At 36.1% G+C, this 21,865-nt stretch overlaps 1 protein-coding gene across 1 annotated transcript in view; it reads right to left on the reverse strand.

The window, feature by feature from the left end:
* TMPRSS15 (transmembrane serine protease 15) overlaps positions 1–20,939 on the reverse strand; it is a 51,603-nt gene extending 30,664 nt beyond the window's left edge. Inside the window, exons 1-10 of the mRNA XM_059493287.1 lie at positions 20,795–20,939; positions 17,937–18,067; positions 17,482–17,549; positions 16,657–16,698; positions 14,290–14,426; positions 12,512–12,556; positions 11,459–11,496; positions 9,215–9,320; positions 6,864–6,983; positions 1,996–2,104 (exon numbers count right to left, since the gene is read on the reverse strand). Of these exons, the coding sequence (XP_059349270.1) occupies positions 1,996–2,104; positions 6,864–6,983; positions 9,215–9,320; positions 11,459–11,496; positions 12,512–12,556; positions 14,290–14,426; positions 16,657–16,698; positions 17,482–17,549; positions 17,937–18,067; positions 20,795–20,939 (941 nt within the window). The remainder of the gene's footprint in view (positions 1–1,995; positions 2,105–6,863; positions 6,984–9,214; positions 9,321–11,458; positions 11,497–12,511; positions 12,557–14,289; positions 14,427–16,656; positions 16,699–17,481; positions 17,550–17,936; positions 18,068–20,794) is intronic.
* Between the last annotated feature and the right edge of the window lie 926 nt (positions 20,940–21,865).

Below are 21,865 nucleotides of genomic sequence, written 5' to 3' on the forward strand. Positions count from 1 at the left end.
TAAAACATTACCAGCTTAGTTACCACTATGTGGATTTCTTTTCAAAATTCAGAGTCCATGAAAATAATCTTTTAACAGCAATCTGCTGGTGCCTATCAGTAATGATAAGTAGAAAAAGGTGAAATAAATACTTAGATATTTTGCCTTTTAAAATTTTTTGTTCTTGTAGTAATTTTATATTTCTCCAGATAGAAGAAACAGCTTTGGTTAGAAAAGAGTAAAACATATAGTTGGAAGGTTCAGGAAGCTAAACTTTCAGGGAAATATTGAGCATATTGCTCTCTAAGGAGAGGACGTTGGATCTTCATTTAGAGTTAAAGGGCATGAAAAAAGCTCTTCCTAAAGGTAATGGGGAAATATTTCTAGACAAAGGCAAATCCAATCTCAGATGTATTATAGGTTGCCTTCTAACACATTTTTATAGGGATAATAAAAAATGTAGGTTATTGGAAAACCCAAAAGTTCCCTCATGGAAACAACTCTGGAAGAAAGACAAAATTTGAGTGCCACTTTAAATTTCTTAGGGCTTTACTCTCAGCGTGGCTTGATTTCTTAAAGCAGTTAAGTGGAAAATTAATTCAGGTGGTTGCTTTTTGTCATTTTTCAACCTGCAATTACACATATCTGCAGAACCTCTACTGTATTATTTGCAATTGCTCATGATTCTTTCCAAAATGATGTTTTTAGCAGCTACATCCCTGGTATAGATATCCACCGAGTACAATGCTTTCTGCAGCTATAGCAGCTCTTGGAGCAACACCAGCAGTGTAGAAGGAAGGAGGGTACTGGGGCCATGTTTATTTACTGAGCTCAAATTCTGCAATGCCATGAAATGAGGAACAAGGCAGATATACTCAGAAGGGAAAAAATTGTTTTCTTTTCCTGGGACACACCTGTATTTTAAAGCCAGGTGTTGTCAGTAATTACTGGTGAGCAGTACCACTGAGGATGAGAAGGAAAAAATGTGCTAAACAGAAGGAAAACCAAGATTTCAGGGTAAAGATGAAAGTTCTGAACAAAATCAAAGCTTAACACTTTCAAAGGAGCCTTTGGAATGAGAAGCTCGAACCTTTTGCAATTTTAAAGGCAATTTCTTAATCTCCTTTGAAATCTGCCAAATTAATACTTCTCAGAATCAAAGAGCAGCCATTATTATGAAACCATAATAAGAATGACTGCCTTTCAAAGCAGTAACTTCTGAATTGGCAGTCATAGGAGAGATTTTTAGGACTGTCTAACTTGTGATCATCCAATTTTTTTTTTTGATATGTACTTTTGGATGAGATTTATCATATAGTGTGGCTATCTTTTTTCTCCCTGTCCCAAGAAATGGACCTAGAGAGTCAAAATCAAAGAGTTGTCCCTATCTGTAGGTATATATCCTTGATAAAAAAAAAAAAATAAATTCTACTTCTTGTTCCTGACGCTTAAGAGGCATTTGGTGCTATTATGTAAAAATATAATATAATATAATATAATAATAAAATATAATAACTTTATAATTCTAAAAGATACTTCTAAATTACATAGGTACAGAGATACTCTTAATTCACATATAAACCCTTTACACCTAAGTGACAAGGGAATTCTTGAAAACTATGTTAAAAAAGAATTACATCATATAAAGCCATTATCTGAAGGCTACTATTTCATATAATCCTTTGGGGAAGAAAAATCTTGCAATTATTTCGAATTCTGTGATTTATTTTGAACTTACACTTATGTTCCTCTAGATGTATATAACACACAAGTTTTCTGAAAATTGTACCTAAAAATTTTTGTAAGTGGAAAAAGTGTTGATATAGTTATGGAGCTCATGTATGAAGGTTTTTAAAGAAAAGTCACATAAACAGAAAGGAGAAAATTATATTATATATTTTCTATGCTGAGGTATTTGGGAATAAAAGCAAATGACATAAGACTATTGTGCAGGAAACAAGATCACCTCATAATCCAAAAAAATGTTAGGTACAAAATTATTGGAAAATGGCTTACACTATTATCCATTTGCAAACAATGTTTTCATTATATGGCTTTGGATAATTCATAGAGTGAAAAAACCCAGAGGAGAGAGTCAACATGAATTGTCCATCACAAACTGCAGCTGTAAAGATATAATGAAGAACATTTGTCAGAATGACATTTGAAAAACAGAATCAGAGCCCAAATGTGGATGACCCTGGATATTGATTTACATGGATTACCTTGTAACTGCTTTGTAAGCAACAATAGGAAGACAAAATAAAATACAATATCAATTTATTACCATTTCTAATTCTTATCACTGTTTGATCTCAAAGTACTATAGGAGAAGAAAAGTAGTACAGAAAATTCATTTTTAAATTCGACACAATCCAACTAATCCAAACTAGTCTAAACCAATCCAAATAATTCAAAAACAGCAACCGGATTTAGCTAATCCAATACTTTCATTTTACTCTATACTTTTATAAAAAAGCAGGATCTTGCCTTACCAGTTCTTATCTACAACTACTTTAAATCAGAAAACTGTGTTTGTACTACCAGAGACAATTTGATATCACAGGAATAAAAGCAAAAGGGGATATGGTTGACTATTGTTATCTCTACTTTTATAAGCTTCCTGGTTCCTTGTCTTATATATTACTGAGTACTTGAAGAGATAAGTGGCTCTCCCAAGTTTCCTGTCAGCTATTGAATTCATTCAGCTGAGGTAAATGTCATTTATCATCATCTATTTTTTCAAAGGGCTTTCAATAGTTTTTTTCCTTGGCGTTGGTATTCTATTTTATGAAAGTTCTTCACTTAAAAATAGGGGAAAAAGTATTTTTAAGCCTCAGCAAGATTGGAAAGGATAATTCATATAGAGATTTTTATATCAGCAGACACTGAGGGACTGCTGAAGGTTTTGTCTCATCTCTTGAACATTATATTAGAATCTGTCTAATAATGTTTTCTCTTCAGTTTTTCAAAAAGTATCATAGTAGCTTAACACAAAGATAAAATCAATACCACACATGATTATCTGCAGAGGTAAGGACAAGTTCATCAGTTTGAGGCAGCTGATCAGAAATTATACAAAGCTTTTAATTAATTTCTGAAATGAAACCATACCTATAATGACAGTCCAAATTACGAATAACCAAACATATTGAAAATTAAATGGGAATTTTATTGAGCATAGTCTTCCTCTGGGAAATTATATATAAATTAATAAATTGGGCCTCCTTGTGTGTTGATTTTATAAGTGCAAAATTCTTTTGGCCTGTCACTGTAGCAAACACAAAATAAAAGTCAAGCTTTGTTTCATGCAGCCATATACCATAAATAAAGACTGTGCAGAATGAACTTTGCCAACATGCCTAATGCATGAGCTGAAATAGAAACATATTCCCTTTTGCAATCTTTGAGAGGAAAACAGAACACATAAGATTTTAAATACTTAGAAAAGGTCCATGAATGATAGTTATTATTCTATATTAGCATTAGAGCTGGGTATTGGTATTGAAGTACTTTCTTTCTCCACTTTCATTCACATATTTCCTGTCCTTACCAATGAGAAGAAGAAAATCAGTGTGAGAAGAACTGATTGTTCTTGAGCTTGTTATCAATGAAGATTAGGAAAAAGTGGTCCAGTTAACAAGTAAGACATAATCTGATCTAAAAGGAGTCTCATAGGATGGACAACAATAAAAAAGATGAGCATACTTTTCTAATAAAATCAATGACAACTGTTTGCTCATTCATTTCTCTTGGAATCACAGAATGGATCAGGTTGGAAGGGACCACAATGGGTCCAACCTCCCTGCTCAAGCAGGATCAACCTAGAGCATCTGGGACAGGATTGTGTCCAGATGGCTCTGGAATATCTCCAGTGAGGGACACTCCACAGCCTCTCTGGGTGATTTGTTCCAGTGTTTGGTCACTGCACACTGAAGAATTTCTTCCTCATGTTCAGGTGAAACTTCCTGTGCATCAATTCCTGCCCGTTGCCCCTTGTCCCATTGCTGGCACCACTGAGCAGAGCCTGGTCCCTGCTCTGACCCCACCCTGCAGGCACTGACAGACACTGATGAAGTTCCCTCTCACTTGTCTCTTCTTGAGGCTGAACAGGTCCAGCTCCCTCAGCCTTTCCTCATAAGAGATGCCCCCTATTATTATGATTGTTCTTATCTTCTTATTGTTTAATTTTGTTTGTTCCTTATCTCTTAAGAGACAGTGAGTAAATTCAAACAGGTCCTTAGGTGTATGGTTAAGGAATGTGTCAGGAATGAGCAGGAAGACAGCAGGGACTGGTCCTTTTTCCCTAAAGAACCTCCCAGTGCTTCCTCCTTGCAGGGAGCAAGAAGCTGTGGTCAAAGATGGATGGGCACGGAAGTCATTACATTTTGCCTCATCCTGGAGCCCAAAGAAAAGCTGCAGTTGTTCTCCTAAGGAGACAGGAGATATCCTTTGAAGGAGCCACTTCTACTCTTTCCCCAATATGTATCCTGCTGTCTACTTCTATTTAATTCTGTTCCATGGGACATTATGAGGACTTCAGCCTGTTAGCCTTGAATTTGGGGGAGAATCTCCCCAAACTGGTCAAATCCAGCCCACATATTTCACTTGACAGCATCTTCCTCTGCCAAAGGCCAGTCAATTACTTTCTGATTAATCTCTCTCAGTGCTGCAGTGATGCTGTGAGGTGAGTAATCACAAAAAATTATAGTCTAGTCATATAATAACTGCAAAGAGTCTGCAGAAACCCCTCCTGGGATCAGCCTCCAGTCTCCCTTTCTGTACCCCTGCGTGGCTGCTTTACAGCAATGCCAGTCATTATTAGTGGCTGCTGCTCAGACTTCACATTTCTCTAGAGACCCTTTCACTGAAATTGCTAGCTGTACTTTTGTGAAGCCTTTTGTTACTGCACTGCATTGCAGAGCCAGAAAGAAACCTTTCAAGATAATTTTAATCAATAAAACAAACAAAAAAAAGGGTGTTCAGTTGCTTGAATCTCTTCTGAGAAGCTAAGATTTTGCAATCTCTTTTCTGCAATTCCCTTTTCTTTTTTTCTGAAGAAAATTGCACTTATAACAGAGAAGTTCAGCCTGTCACAAAGCTTCAGGATCAAGCTTTGAGATTCTTTAAAAACATAATTGGTCTTTTAGTTGTTTGTTTGTTTTTAGAGCCTAGCATTTCACATGCCTCTGGAAGCTCGAAGCAGACTGCCCTCACTGTTTTCTTCTTATCACAGCAGAATGGAAAGAAGCTTTCCAGATTTCTAGCATCAAATTCTATAGTTAAAAAAACCAAACCCAACAAACAAACAAGCCAAGAAAAACCACTTAGGGAGTGTTAATTGCTCCCATTTCTCCTAAAACATTTGCAATGTTCTATTTGAAATACAACAGAGTTTTAACTGAGAGCTGAGGCTGTGGAGAGCAATGCAGGCAGCATTAACCCACGCACCTCCCAACAAAACTGCAGAGCAGTTGGGTAAGGAGCACTGCAGTCAATTCCTTGGTACAAACAGTTTGTTGGGGAAACCAGGAAGTCACATGGACTCATAGAGTAGAATAATTTAGGTTAGGAAAGACCTCCAAGGTCATCGAATTCAGCCTTTGCTGGATCACCACCTTGTCTGCCAGACCATGTCCAGTCCTTTCCCAAACACCTCCAAGGATGGTGACTCCACCACCTCCCTGGGCAGCCCATTCCAATGCTAGACAACCATCTCTGTGAAGAAATTCACCCTGATGTCCAACTGGCACAGCTTGGGGCCATTTCCTCTTGTCCTGTCACTGGTTACCTGGGAGAAGAGCCTGAACTGCACCTGGCTCCATCCTCCTCTCAGAGAGTTGTATGGTATGAGAAACTGATCCCTGAGCTGCCTTTTCTCCAGGCTGAGGCCTCCCAGCTCCTCATATGGATTATTCTCCAATTTTTTTACTCTTCCTCTCCAGTCCCTCCATGTCATTCTTGTAGTGAGTGGCCCAGAAATGGGCACAGTAGTCAAAGATAATACAAAAGCAAATAATCTGACTGGCACCACAGGATAAACGCTCTTTTTTTTAAATTCCAGTGGGGTTTCAGGTCTGTAATTTCATAGAATCACAGAGTGGCTGAGGTTGAATGGGACCTGTACATGTCATCTGCTCTGAACACTATTTCATATCACTGAGGCAAATCTTCACATTAAATTTGCGTATTATTTTGTAATTTACATAATATTTATGTTAGTAATATTTCTACAGTAAGCAAAAAATGTATAACTGTAGCTATGATATTTTCTGAAAAATCATTTCCTTAGGATTTTTCCTCCTGAGAAGCTGAGAGGCCTCAGCAACAAAATGTAAACAATGGTTGTCTGCTGCTGTGGAATGCAACAGGTGGATCTGAGATTGGTCTCATGTTGGACTTTCTAATTAAGGGCCAATCACAGCCCAGCTGGCTCGGACTCTGTCCGAAACACAAGCTTTTGTTATCACTCTTTCTTTTCTATTCCAAGCTAGCCTTCTGATGAAATCCTTTCTTCTATTCTTTTAGTTTAGTTTTAACATATAGATCATAAAATAATAAATCAAGCCTTCTGAAACCTGGAGTCAGATCCTCATCTCTTCCCTCATCCTCAGACCCCTGAGAACATGGTCACCTATAACTTTATATTAAAACAGAAAGACTCTAATATTCATTATTTATTAAGCATATATGCTTCATTAGCAAGAATTTTACAGAACATTTTTCCTCTTGGAAGATAAATATTATAAAAATTACTCATTATTATGTTTAATAGAATTGATTTGGACTTCCCTGTGCAGTTTATTGCCCATGAACTATTTGCAAACAACTGACAGTGTTAAGCATGTGTAAAAAGAATGATTCACAGGAGTTCACATTCTTACCACATCTTTTTTCAGATTCATCTGAACCATCTGGGCAGTTCAAGACTCCATCACAAAAGAATTCTTCACTAATGCAGGTTGCACCATCAGCACAGAGTTCAGCAGGTGGCAAACACTCAGCTGGAATAATAAGGATGAGAGCAATAACAGCACAACAGTAATGCAGTCTCACTACAAAGGAAAATTGACTTACCTCTGCTTGCTTTACCAAAAATCAAATCAACCACTCTATTGTGTTTTACAAAACTGCATTTTTAGAAGCCTGGAATGAAATATCACATACTAAAAAGATAAATTTGGCAGCGAATGGAGAGAGTTCTCAGAAGTGAAATATGTTTTGAAACAAAGCTTGAAGCAAGGCTGGAAGAAAATGTCTGTGAATTCCTTTTTTTTTCCCTTTACACAAATAAACTACTTTGTGAAATATAATGAATAACATTTTCCAATTTCTTGTGTTCATATAATGTGAGAAAATTGTACTTTGGTTTAAATAACAGTGAATAATCTCTGGATTTAGGTAAATAGAATTAATTGATTTCTTCAGCTTTAACACATCACACTGTTGCACCTCATCATGCTAAGAAATCAGATTTTTTAACCAGTATATCCTAAAAAAAAGAGCCTTTAGATTCTTAAGCACCAGGATTATCAGAAACCATATTCTGTTCAGATTTACAAATTAAATGTGTAAGTTAAGAGCAAATTTCTGTTAGAAGAATAAATGGGCAGATCCTTGAAATTGTAGGTCCTACTAATAGTCTTTTTCTAGAGCATAAATGTTCATCTACTGCAAACAAACTCTTAGTCTTTAGAGGGTTTTGGTCCTAGATATCTTTAGAATTGAAGTAGGTCCTATTAAAGTGAACAGAAACATGCAGCTAAACTAAGCTTTGGAGAACTACTGATTTGAAAATTGTTAAAATTGCATTAAATTCTATAGAACTATTCACACAGTTCCTTGTCTCTACTTCAATAAATGCTTACGAAAAAGATCAACATTTCTGATGCAAGAAGGAAGAATAGTAATCTGTAAAATTTCATCTTTTTCATTTTTTTATAGAGCTGTTAGTTCTGTAATCAGATTAAATATGACATTTTACTGTGTGTCCCGGACTGCCATTGGTGTGGATGTATTGCAGCACCTCAAAGTGCTTTACAAAACATTCTCAGTGTTGGCAATGCAAATGTCACAAAGCCACAAGATTTACCATTTTGCATCCAACTGGAAATTAAAATGAACCAAACATACTCCAGTAAAATGTTGGAGGTGACACAGGGACAGTGAATGAATCTCTGCAGATGAGCAGAGACAAAACTGAGCATTCTAGATCCAGAGCAAAAATTCCAGCCAATAACCCAGGAAGAGATTTTGCACAAACCCATCAGGAAAGAAATCATTGTTTACACACAACCTGATAAATCCTTGGTTTATTCAACTCAAAAAACTAAACAGCACTGCCACCTCCTGGATTGAAAGAAATCATTTTTTCCTGCTTAAACATTATGACTTCTCTTTTAAATTGCAAATTACCCTAAATTGTGCTGTAAGTGTTACATTCAATTAAATAAGGGCAGTAAACACATAAGACTTGAACACATTAGACTGTTTGCAGAAATCATATATATTTCACTATATAAGAAGGCTGGAGAATGTTTTCAAAGACTCAAACATCTTCAGCTTTCTGTCCATTGGAAGTCACACTTTGCTATCAGTTTGCTTATTTTATTTTCCTCATAAAAGTAAAAAAAAAGAATATGAATTTTAAAAAAAGAGCAGTTACTATTAGTGCCAATGTGTGCATCAACATGCATAACATATCCAGCATTTTTTGTAGCATGTACAGTCTTAGAAGTCCCTTCTCCTTGAAGAGGTCTCCTTGGTCTAAGGCAAACCTGCATATCCTGAATTTTCAGGAATGGAATACAAGGATTGAATCCTGTGAGGAAGAGTCTGCACATGAGCAGTGCAATTTTGCAGTTTCAGATTGCTCTGTGGAACCTCCCTGCTCCTCCACACACACAGAGTTACTCACCCATTGTTGTTGAGGGCTTGCTTGTGGTGAACTGTCCTGAACCTGGACAAACAAAACCCAAGGTTAGAACTCTACTTCTTGTTGCTGCCCTGCCCCTCCACACACACACAGTTACTCACCCATTGTTGTTGAGGGTTTGCTTGTGGTGAACTGTCCTGAACCTGGACAAACAAAACCCAAGGTTAGAACTCTACTCCTTGCCTCCTCCCTGCTCCTGAACCCCTCAGCTGTCCTGAACCTGGACAAGCACAACCCAAAGTTAGAATTCTACTCCTTGCCCCTTCCCTGCATATCCTCCACACACACAGAGTTACTCACTCACAGTTGTTGAGGGCTTGCTTGTGGTGAGCTGTCCTGAACCTGGACAAACACAACCCAAGGTTAGAACTCTACTTCTTGCTCTCTGGGAGCGCCTCTGTTGTTGCTTGGGCAGAATTAAGCAGCAACCAATCTGCTTTTATAGCTGCATTATTGCAGATATTAAAGAAAAAAAAAAAAGAAAAAAATGCTCCCCACACTCCAGGTAGTGCCAGCTTGAGTGGCTTGGTCCTGAAGCTCCAGTGTCACAATAAACATAAGAAAAAATTATGTGAAATCCAAGTGTTATTGAAACTAAAGATTCCTTTCCTCCTTCCCCCTTCCCCCCACTAAAAGAGGAGCTATTACTGTGACTTGAGGAGGTCACTGGGGTGAGAGAAGGATGAGAATCTTGTTTCTTGATCAGAAGGTTGGATTTATTGATATATGATATATAATACATTATAACTATACTAAATAGAATAAGGAGAGAAGTTGCAGAGGCTTGCTAAGCTAAGAATAGAATAGAAAGGAAATCAATAATAAAGTTCTGTGTCTAGGGACTCTGTCCCCAGCTTGCTCTTATGGTTGGCCCTTAATTAAAAACATAGAACATGAACCAATCACAAGTGCATCTTATTGCATTCTACAGCAGTTGACAATCATTGTTTACATTCTCTTTCTGGGGCTTCAGCTCCCCAGAAGATAGACAAATCTGAAAGAAAAGATTTTAATGAAAAAATGTCTGCGACAAGGAGCAATTCTTTCTTTTCTTCCCCTGTAAAAGTTCTGACCCGGAGTTGGTGTCAGGGAACTTGTAATGAAACTCGTGGGATCCGTTGAAACAAGAAAAGTTATGACAACTTCGACATTAGTACTAAAAGGGAAATGTACATTTTCTGACAAATAAAATTGCTCTACAAATAAATTAGGAGCTTCCAACCTACCTAGTGTTTGTCTATTTACATACAGAGGTGTATATATGTGTGTGTGTGTGTGTGTGTGTGTGTGTGTGTGTGTACATATTTACCCATTAACAAATGCCTGGGTAAATAAGCAGATATGTATCAGTGATTGTAAACTGCAAAACATTCTGGAAAAATGGAATGTGTATGTGTGATTGCTCCAACAGAAGTTCCACTTCATTGAGGATGCACCTGGCATTTCCAGCTCCCAAACAGTCTTTTTTCTTTTCCTCTCTGAATTTGCTTTAGCATCTCTGTTTACTATTTCTACTTTCTAAATTAAGACTCAAATATGTGAGTAGGATAATGATGTCTTTGACTGAAAACAATTCCCAAGTCACTGCAGGTACTGGATCCTGTACCTGTTTATAAGATTAAGGGCCAGAAGGAATAAAGTAGAAGATGCAGTAAGGATTTCTCTTAGTTTGTCACCCATCAGTTTTGTGGCCAGAAGCTGCTGATCACTGGCCATCACCAAATGACTTTTGTTAAGTATTCCTGCTCTCCCAGACCTAGTGCACAAACTTGCAGGAGGATTTCCCACCAATTTTTGATCAAAACTTGCTTATTTAGCAAATACTGTTAAGCTGAACTGGGCCATTCTGTTTACAGTGCATTTTGTGTCAGCAAATTTAGGGACACAATTTCTTTGGCAGAGAGAGAGAAGAGCAGTGAATAGATGGACTATTCTCACAGCTACTGCAGAGAAAAAAAAGCTTAATTCATACTATCACAGGTTTTCAAAGAGATACACACACACACACATATATATATGTGAAACCCAAGTGTTTCAATAACTTCAAAAGATATATATATATATACATATATATTTATATATATATAAAATATATAATATTATATATGTTATATATATATATATTTATATTATATAATATATAATCTAATATTATATAATATATATATGTGTGTGCATATACATATATATATATATTTATACCAACATATCTGTCTATACATTTACTACAGGATAACCAATTTAGAAGGAATTAAACATTCCAAGACATAAAACATACATGCATGCAGGAGCAAACAGTTCTAAGAAAACAGTTATCAGGGAGCTGCATCTTGAAAACTGCTGAAAAATTGTGGTTGCTACAGATGTTCCCAAAAGTGCATGCACAAGTTGACAGCAAAAAGGAAAACACAGGAGAATGACAGAAGCAGCAGTGATATAAGCACAATTACTAGAAAATTTCACTAAAGTTACAGGTTGAGATGGCAAAGGATGATTTTAGGGTCAGCAGAGCTATAACCCTGCATCCAGCAGGTGTAAATGTACCTGGTATGGTAAAATGTGGGTATATTGTGACATTTGGACTGAAACATAAAGAATAAGGAAGCAGGAAATATTAACAAAAATACAAAAATGACCTAAAGCAGACCCAAGGCCAAGGGAGAAGAAATTCACATCAGGAATATTGTTGGCATTCCAACCTTGGGTGCTGACAATTCTCAACTCCCTTTCCCTTTGCTTAGGAACCTCCCCCAGTCTCCAAATTTTGCTTGAGGATGATTAGCAACATTGAACTTAGGAGCAGGGGAGCATTAAGATAACATGCCAGAGGAAGGGACAGATAGGGATAAACCTGAATGTTAGCAGTTTAAACTGTATCTTTGGGAATAGACACAGTACTTGCACACTTTGGACTATACACCTTGGAAGGCCTGTAACCAGACTAACAGTAACTCTTTCATCACTGCGGCTGTAATTAGAATATCAATAAATACTTGTCTCCTATACTTATAGGGGCAGTTGTTTACCTTCTGCTCTGGTACCCTGTGCCCTGGAGAGTTTGTGTGTGATAATTTGAATCCAGTTTGTGTGTGACTATCTGCACCCAGTGCTATAAAGCACTTACTGTATTGTTTATCTCTCTTGCTGACTTTTGGCAGCTTTGTGAGACTAAATTTGTCTGCTTCGTGTCTTATCTATGTAAAACTTCCAGGGATAGTGGAAGAAAGTCTGTCTCTCAACATTGCTTAGTAAATCAATAACCACAACATGAGAGCAGGACTCCCCACCCTGATCTACCTCCCCAAATCTACAAAATCTTCAGCTTGCAGCTCAGCTGGTTAATGGAGACTCAGCCTTTGGTTTGATACTCTAATTAAGCTCCTACAGATTTTGTACAGACTACAGATCACTCAGCGCTTTCTCAAATAGTCAGAAATGGTGAAAGCAGTTAATTAGCACTGAATGGACCCTGGCAGTCAAGCCCCAGCTGCAACCAGTGCAGATGTACTAAGTTAGGTGAGCTGAACAGCAATTCTTGTTTTCCTTCATCTTGTATTGGTAACAAAAATTAGTGCCTGCTTTGAGAAAGATACTGACCTGATGAGGTTAAAGGTGTTGTTGTAGTAGGATTTTCAGCAGCTACTGGAAGAAAACAAGTTCATTATAAGCTTCTTTTATAGCACAGAGTCTAGTTTTAGATGACAGAAATAAAGATTAAAAAGAAATCAGCCATGACTATTTCTCATTGAATCACTGTCAGTGTCCTGCTTCCCTCCTTTTGCCTCATCCTGCTCCCAATCTTTTCTCAAACTCCATGATGTTACCAAGGAAGAAATATCCCAAAAATGAGTTGGAGTTATGAGGTTTCAAAGCCACTGCAGTTCCTTTTAGTCCTCAATCCCTACTGATTGTATTGCACACATAATGTTTTCACCTGGGAAATCTCTCTCAAGGCTTTTTACTCTGTGGAGACTTGCAGGGTGCCTGTGTCTTAGAGAACAGTATTTAGAAGAGTTAAGTGAGTTAAAATTAACCTGGGATAGTTTACAAGAAAGAAAGTTACTTTTAATCACTGTGAAAACTCACTTCAAGCAAGTCATGCCTGTGTGACAGCTCTCTCCCTCTCTGAAATAGGAATGACTCTAGCAGAACATATTGAAATACACCATTCAAAAGTGCCTCATATGATTGTGATTGTTAATTAGTTACAATTATTTCATTGAAGCACTCCTGGTAGAATGGACAGGTGATTTCTCACATGAAAAGAGGCATTTCAATGAACCACAGCAATAAAAGTTTGACTACTTCAAAGTTCATCAGTGGATGAACCTTTTAAGAGGCTCTTAATTATTTTTTTGTGGCATTTCTGAAGTGTAATGAGCAATCAATTTCCACAGTGTTGTGTGGTAATTTGTAATAAACAAGCAGTAAAGAGAACTAAATATGCCCAGACTCTGAATTTAGCCTTTGAATACTTGAAGTCCTTAGCAAAAAATGCAGCTTTTGGTATAGATTAAGAGACATGGCACAGCAGATTGCCACTCCTCAGTTTTTACTTAGTGGTAACTCCAGCAGGTCTTCAAATGTCAGCTTACCAACTTCTGCTTCAAAGAATTCAGATTGTTTTTTAACGTCATCCTCAGTGAAGGGCTGTTTTGAAGGTTTATTCAGGTAAAAAAAAAAAAAAGGATTCTCACTGATCTTGAAGGGCTGCCATTTAGACTTTGATATATTTTCTAGTACTTACATAAAATATCTGTATATTTGCAGAATTTAAAGCTACCTAGTCCTCAAAGCCCTGTTCCTTTCTCCACCACTTACATTTACCTAGGCTCTACAGGAATATGGAGCCTGTTCACTGGGTGCACTGCTCCCAAAGCAGTTTGTTTTCCTACAGGACATATTTTTCAGCAAATGAGTATTTACTCACTGCCACTCTGAGCCCTTCTCTCATTCTTTAGCAGAATAAAATTGTAACTGTATTTACATATGAAACAACATGGTTGGGGCTTAATTGCTTTAATTAGAGGGATAAAAATTACAAATATTATGCTTCATAAGAAGTGAAATTGAGTGGTTTTCAATGGGAAAACGCTACCTTGCCCTTTACTCCCTCCTTAGGGAATGTACACAATGCTGGTCATACTTTCTAGTAGAAAAGGTTGTAAATTCTTCTTTAAGCTGCTACTGAAAGTTATGGAATGTTGGAAAAGTAACAATCCAATTACTGTCTGGGAGACAAAACTTTCCTTCCTGCTACCTGTAGTTCTGAGGCATTTTTAGAATTAAAACCAAAAAATACCCGAAAAAACAACAAAAATGCAAACACAAAAAAAGAAATAAAAACCTCAAAAAAACCAACTTTCTAATATTACCTGTGATTTGTATGCTGTTCACATCAATTTTCAAAGTCTCGGTAGGGTTATTTGCAGTGACACCCAAAACCAGCTCATTTTTTATTTTCTCAACTGTTGCCATCTGGGTAAAATAAAGGGTGAGGATCACAACCACACTAGCAATACAAAACAGAGAAATTAATTAGTTATTCAAACTGATGAAAAAAATCTGCTATGCAACATCATCTAGACAATATTTCATTCTAACTCTGGTTCCAATGGCCAAGGCAGATTGATTTTTAAATATTGGCTGGCAAAGATGATATAAAGAAATATCTCTTAATCATCAGGCCAGTTTGAATCTTGGAAGAAACTTTGTTTTTTCTTTATCTACTCTTACTCTCACTATCAGAAAAAAACCCTACAAGACAACATTCATTTCAATTGCTGCAATAGAGCTGAAAACTAAAGAAATAGCTTTACTGTTGTTCAACAGGTCTGTTAGTCTTAGCCCTAAAATATTGAAGGTGAACCTGGAAGTATTACTAAAATTGTATAATATGGCAAAATATAATACAAAGTGACCATTTTTATAAAGAAAATCTGTGGATGCTGCATTTTTGCAGATCTGCTCTGTGATTGCCTGGATTCTCAAAAGGAAACAATGATGGCTGAAAACAGAGATATTTAGAAATTGTGGTTAAACTGCATTTAACTTCTATGACTTTTATCCAGAGTGTTTTGTTTGTTCTCTCCATCCTTTCTAGACACTATTATGAAGTTTTATATTTGCAGCTAGAGTAAGATAATGTTGAAGTATGACACTTGCCAAAGATAAACATTTTCTCCTTTACTTAAATTTAGGTGTAAACTTTTTTACTCTTAAACTACCCACTTGCAACTGACTCAGTAGTGCTCTTTGTAAGGAGTGATTAATCCTGTGATTTGTCATTTTGCTGAGCATAGTTTGTAGTTTGCAATATGCAGAAAAGCTCTCCTTCTTGCTTATTTCTGATAACCTCTAGGCCATGCTGAGCAAACAAAAGCTTTTATTGCTCTCCTTGTGACTCAGCAGCAGCGTTTCAAGGGTGAAATGCCAAGCAGATTGCCTGAAGGGGTAAACACTTTTTAAATGAAAAGAAAGTAAAGTCTGAGACAAAGTCATTAGATGGAGAAGTTAAAACAGATCCTTACTGTTGTATTAAAAACAAGATCCAAGGTTCAAACCCAGCAGATTTTCTGCAATTTCTATGATTGCTGTGTCAAGATACAGTGGTGGGATGAGTTCTGCCAACACAGATATTTACAGTGCAGATATCAAGATTCCCATTTTGGTTGATAGAAAGAAATAAGCTGTTCTTTGGCATAATTGGTCTCCTCCTAAAAGGTATCTAAATTGACCAGATGAGAAAACTAAAAACCCAGCACTTACAAAGGCAGCCTTGAACAAACCCCTCAGAGATGTCTCCATGTTTGATGCCCAGATTTTGATGAGAAGAGTCCCTTTCTTTGTGCAGAACCCAAATTTCCTGAGTGGATCTACCTACAAGGACAGCACTTTGGAAGTGTTGCTGCTGCTGTGCAGTTCATTCCCTTTATGTTATATAATCCTTCATGAAGTGATCATACTCTGCTTTCTAGCTAATAGGGTTATGTCCTCACTATTCCAGTCAAGACTGCTCCAATATTAATCTGCTTCCCATTACTTATTGATATTCATGGTCAGATAATATCCCAATATCTTGTTTGTGGTTTTTTTTTCAAGGACAATCATTCAAATAAACAAATCTCCTCTACATATTTATCAACTTTATCTACTTACACTGATATCGCAAGAACATGTGGTAGCACAAAACTATTGATCTGTTTTCATGTAATGTGTACTTTAATTTTCTGGGTTCACCTATGAGACAGCAAGTTATACCATTCATTTCCCAGGGTTCTTCAGTTCTGCTAGAGTCAATCTTTTATCCTCTGGTTTGTTCTTGCCTTTCACAGTGTGTCATTAGACTTCTCTTGATTTAAAACTTGAGTTGCTGGTAGTGACATGAGATCTGACCTCAGTTTAACAAGTTTTACATGAGCAAACTCATGTAAAACCTCACAAACCTATATCTTTTCCTTTCTAGATAGTTTCTTACCTCTCTCACTCTTCCATTTTTCTTTCTAAATCGACAGTCCCAGAGACTATCACCTTTTTAAAATCTAATCCTAAAGGAAGTTTTAAGAGAAAAGATGTCTTGAAGTTTCATCCTCTTTAGAGGGCCTTATCTAAATTATAAAAATGTTTGGGTTTTGGCTTTTTTTTTTTTTTAATCTATTCATAGTCCACAGAAGAACTGTCTAAATTACTAGTATCATTGTCTCTTGCCTATATTTTAAGTAAACTTTGTCATATACAATTACCTGGTCTCTGATGTCAATCTGTCATGATCATCTTCTGACCTCCTGTAGAAAAAAGAAAAACAATAAAAAAGAAAAACCACAACCAACACCACATGGTTCCCATTGGGATTAGAATGTTTTGGACACGATGGGAACACATCCTGGAATTGTGTAATAATGAGAAACAGTGTTACAGGTGTTTTGCTAAATCAGAACCTTATTAAGAGTAGTGAAGAAGGAATTAACAGCACAGACCTGGCTGTATAACTTTTGTCAGCAGGTCTTCAGTAGGACAACCTACACCTCAGAATATTGAAAATGAGCTTCACTAAATGAAGCAGATCTCAGTGTACCAAATTTATGGAATCTTTAGGACACAGAAGCTGCAGCGTTTCCTGGTGTCAAGTGACAGTCTTACTTGTTAAAGCCCTAAGGAACGTGAATTAAGTGGATCATAGGGACATATCAGTGCCTGAGCCTCCAGGCTTCGGCCAGGAGATCTCTAACCTGAAATTTGTTCTAGATGGCAAGGATCAGCATCCCTGCAAACAGCACCTTGGCAAAAAAAAAATTCAGCAGTTTTTTGAAATATGGAATTTTTCTGAGTGGGCGTTAGGGCTCAGCCTTACTGGTTTGGTCGAGGCAGGGACTGCTTGAGAGGGAATTTCACCCAAGGAGACTGGTGACTGGTGTCAAACTGAGCACATTGGAAGATGTAAGATGTGAAAGGCATAATATAGGAGGTTCCCAAGGATGTCTTGATAATCAAGGTAAATACTTCTGAGAGATATATCTAAGTAAGGACTTTTGACATTTATTTTCAAAGTTAAATTAAGCTGTACCTACCTGAACTGGGAGATTTCACATCTCTCAAACTTGTGTTTCAGATCACTTTCGTGAAAGATATTTTGTACCTATATGAGAAACAGGAATCTTGAACCAATACAATAATAGAAAACCCCCCCAAACTATATCATAATATTATAATAATAAATAATAATATATTAATAAAAATAATAATAATTAAATATTAATAATAAAGTAATAATAATTGAATATACACACATTCTCAAACCATAATCATGGTTTCAGCACTAAATAATTTTTCTATACTACAAAAACAAAGTATTTCTTTGATGATTCACTGATTTTCTCAAATAAGGAATATATTGGGTTCTGACCAGGCTTAGGACCTGAAATAACCCTTTTTTGGAAAGAAAAAATATCAACAGCAGTTAATGGTAAGAAATTAATGTACCTACAAATAGTCTTGAATAAACCACAACCTGATAGGTTCTTACCAATTTTTCGACATCAAAGGCAAGGACTTTGAAATCAGCTGAGGAACTGTTTTGTAAGGTTGAAGTGAAAGATGTGCCAGAGACTATTTTTAATATTCCCATATAGCTATGAGTAATCTCCTCTGCTTCAACTAGATAATGAAAAAAAAAGGTGTTTTAATTATATAGAAATAAATGAAAAATATTACATTAGATTTTATTTCACACAGATCATCAATACAATGATTTCTAGGGTTTTTTTTACTGCTTTTTGATCAGAGATGTTCTGCCTAGAAAAAAAGACTTTTCAATGTTTACAACAGTTGTATTGGTAATCATATTTTTATGAATTCTATTTGCCCTTAGCTCTCATTACTTTCAGTTTTGTTTTAGATGCTGTTTTCCTGCAACACTGAGTGCATAAAGGACACAATGATATGCCCAGTTCTGTCCAACACAAGGGACAGAGATAAATGAGAAGGCAAATAGTGAATTATGAGTATTTTGTATGTTCTGGATAAAAAAATATTATGAATTATTGCCTCACATTTTATGTATTTTTGCCCTTTTTTATATGCATATGCTGGTTTCAATGACAGCACTGGAAACATCCAGTGTCAGAATAGTGAAATTATTTTTGACCTGACCTTTTTCACCAATACATACATGAAATTCTGGGAGAATTTATAAAGAAATTAGACAACTGATCCTTGCTGCAAACTTAATCTTGATTTTAATATGCTACAGGACATGAGGTATACATAAAGGAATTCATTATACATTAAAAAATTATTTCTTCATTGCGTAACATACTGGAAACTCTCAGAAAATATCCGAATTAAAGTTGATTGATAGGAAATGCCTTTTTCTTACTGGCTGCAGTACCAGTGGTATTTTAGGTTGTGTTTGAAGGCATTAACATCAAAGCAAGTTTTAAGACAAAAGCAGATGTCAGAGACGAAAATATTATCGTTCATGGCTTAAACATTGTTATAAAGAAGTTTTGCCCATTATGGCAAAACAGCATAAAGAGGCTGTGACCACCAAAGCCCTCTCCTCCCTGAGGACACCCCCTAACAGGAACCTGGGCATTCCCACCTGGCCCAAATGAACATTAATCCACTGGATTCTGTGTTTTTCAAGAAACCCTCACCACCAAGAAGATCAACAAGATGCCATCAGGATCCATGGAGTTGATATTTTCTACTTAATCTTTCTCCATCTTACTCTCCCCTCCCAAGCCCCTCTTTCCTATTTCTTCCTTTTTATCTCATACTTATTTACTGTTAGATAAAACCCACACTATTGACTTTGGCATACGGCCTCATTTGCATTTTAATTTGGGCAGAGGCATTTCTAATAAATTTAATAACTGAATCATAACAGCAGATAAGCAATAAATACTACAATGAACAGTTTATTACGGAAGGCATAGCATAGTGACACCAAGTGAATATCAACTAATAATAGCAGACTGCTTTGATCTTCTTTGAAAGCTGGTCTTTAAAACAATTGAAAATCTGTTTAAAAATGTTTCTGAATAGCAAAAGCCTTTCAAAATTATATATCAACTCCAATTAAAAATATGTTCTAATCATATTTTTTAAAATATTTTCCTATTTTTCTTCTAAAAACAAAGTCATTAAATAAAAGCCTGTCTCTAGATTCAATAATACACCTTTTTATTTTATTGGAGTGTGATAACATTCTGGTAAGAAGGTAAGAAAGTTGGTGCAGTTTTTAAAATCTGGAAACAAAACCAATGGCAACTGAAGGAACAAGCATGATATTTTGACATAATGTTTTTGGTTGGTTGTTTTTATTTTTTTAACAAATGTCTTACAGAAAGTTTAGTCTTCATGAAAATTTAGCCATCAGAATGAAATAGTGTGGGTTTTTGATTAATAAATCAGCAATGTAGCACAATATTTCTTCAGCAACAAAAATCACTTTGAGACTCTCTCTAGTAGCTCCATATCCCTCACATGTTTTGGAGCCCTGAACTGGATGCAGTCCTCCAGATGTGGCCCTTTCACTTATATACACATGATTTCTTAACCAAAATTTTAATTCCATTTAAAAATCATGAAACATTATATCTATCTATCTATCTATCTATCTATCTATCTATCTATCTATCTATCTATCTATCATATATATCAATATATATAATATATATAAAAATATAATAAATATATTTCAATATATATCAATATATATATTGATATTTTAATTTAGTTTGCTTTGAGTATCAGTAATGGACTTCTTCCATTACATTCAGAGCACTGAATAAAGACTAAGAGTGACTTTACATGGGGCAAATAAACTGACGGATGCAGGAACTCTCTCATACCAATAAATGACTTAAAAATATTTTTTAAATAAAAAAATTAATATATTCCAAGGGATGGGCCCCACAAACTTTAGGAGATTATTAGCCTTTCAGTGGATTATTTGTATTCTGATTCAAAAAAATTTCTCTGTTTTCCATATTACCTTCACTAGTTGAAGAATATGGGGGAATAATCCAAGCTTTATGGCTTGGATTGCATCTTAGGAATCTTTTCCAAAGCCTATACCATGAAAATTATTTTATATATCTTCAGAGTATGATTATAGAGCTTGGTGTTTCCCCCTATTTTGTTCACATCATTTTTCAGGGGAGGAAAACACAGTAACCCTAAAACACCACTTCCCCTGCCCCCAGCATTAAAAACATAACATGAAATAAAAAAACAAAAAATCAAAAAAAAACGAAAACAAACAAAAAAACCCCAACAACAAAACAAACAAACAAAAAACCCCCTACAATTTTAAGAGCAATGTCTTCAAAGTCTAAGGAATTCCTAGAAGTCTGTAGCTATAGGTTGGCCACTTACCTCGTTCCAACTCCTGGATAGATAACCAAGAAAGTACAATCAGTCCAACACAAACACACACAAAAATTGCAAGCAGAGAAGCAAAGAAAATCTCATAGCTACTAGGAGAAATATATTTCTCATCAGATGGTTTTTTCAGCTTCATTTCTGTCTCAAAAACTTGTGTGAATTAAGGCCTGAAAGGAGACAGCTTGAGAAGGAAAGTAATAATCCACACAAAGAGATATTTATAGGAGTTGCTTGTAAATTAATTACATCATAAAACTTCACTGACACAGGTTTTTACAACATTCTGAGCAGTCATAATCATGCACAGGATATGCAAATAAGAAGAAAAGAAATCCAGTCAGAGGGGAAGCACTGAAGACACTTGTCTCAGATAAAACACAAGCAGACCCACAGAAATGTAAGGTAGGTCACTGGATTTGCACTATTTCTTGTAATTTGATATTTTTAAGTGACAATATAAAATATTGCTGCCAAATTCATTGCTTATACAGTTTTCTTTTGATAATTCCTCACAAGGGTAATTACGAGGCAACACTGAAAGCTGTATCTTTCCTCATTCTGCTTAGAAAGTTCTTTTAAAAGTAATTTCATTTATAAAGGAAATGCTGGGAAATGAATTGTTTAGTAATGTGCCATAGCTCAGCAACATGTTCAGCACTGAGCAGTAATTCAGCAGCACAAATTTAATCTGTGTAAGACATGGTTCTTTGACCACAGAACTGGAGAACTAATCAGAGAAGGCATTGTGAAATGCGTACTTGTTTTGTATTTTCTTGCCAGGCATAAATGTGCCATGGGATGCAAGTCCTTGATAAAGTGCTGTGGAGGGTGAGAGCTGCAGCTGTAGTAGAGCAAGAATAAATTAAACAGGCGGTGTAGTAACCAATTTTATCATTTGTTTATAAATCTAATCTGTCAAAACTTTTGAGATTCAGAAAAGTAAAGCCATACAGATTCTATGTTTTGAGCCCTGGGAGTTGCTGTTTCTGACTCTCAATCGGAGTGCTAAACCCAGATTTGTGGCATGACACTCTTCCTTGTGGAGAATCTGGGCACACCAGC

Source organism: Ammospiza nelsoni, chromosome 2, assembly GCF_027579445.1.
Source record: "Ammospiza nelsoni isolate bAmmNel1 chromosome 2, bAmmNel1.pri, whole genome shotgun sequence".
Lineage (NCBI taxonomy): Eukaryota > Metazoa > Chordata > Aves > Passeriformes > Passerellidae > Ammospiza > Ammospiza nelsoni.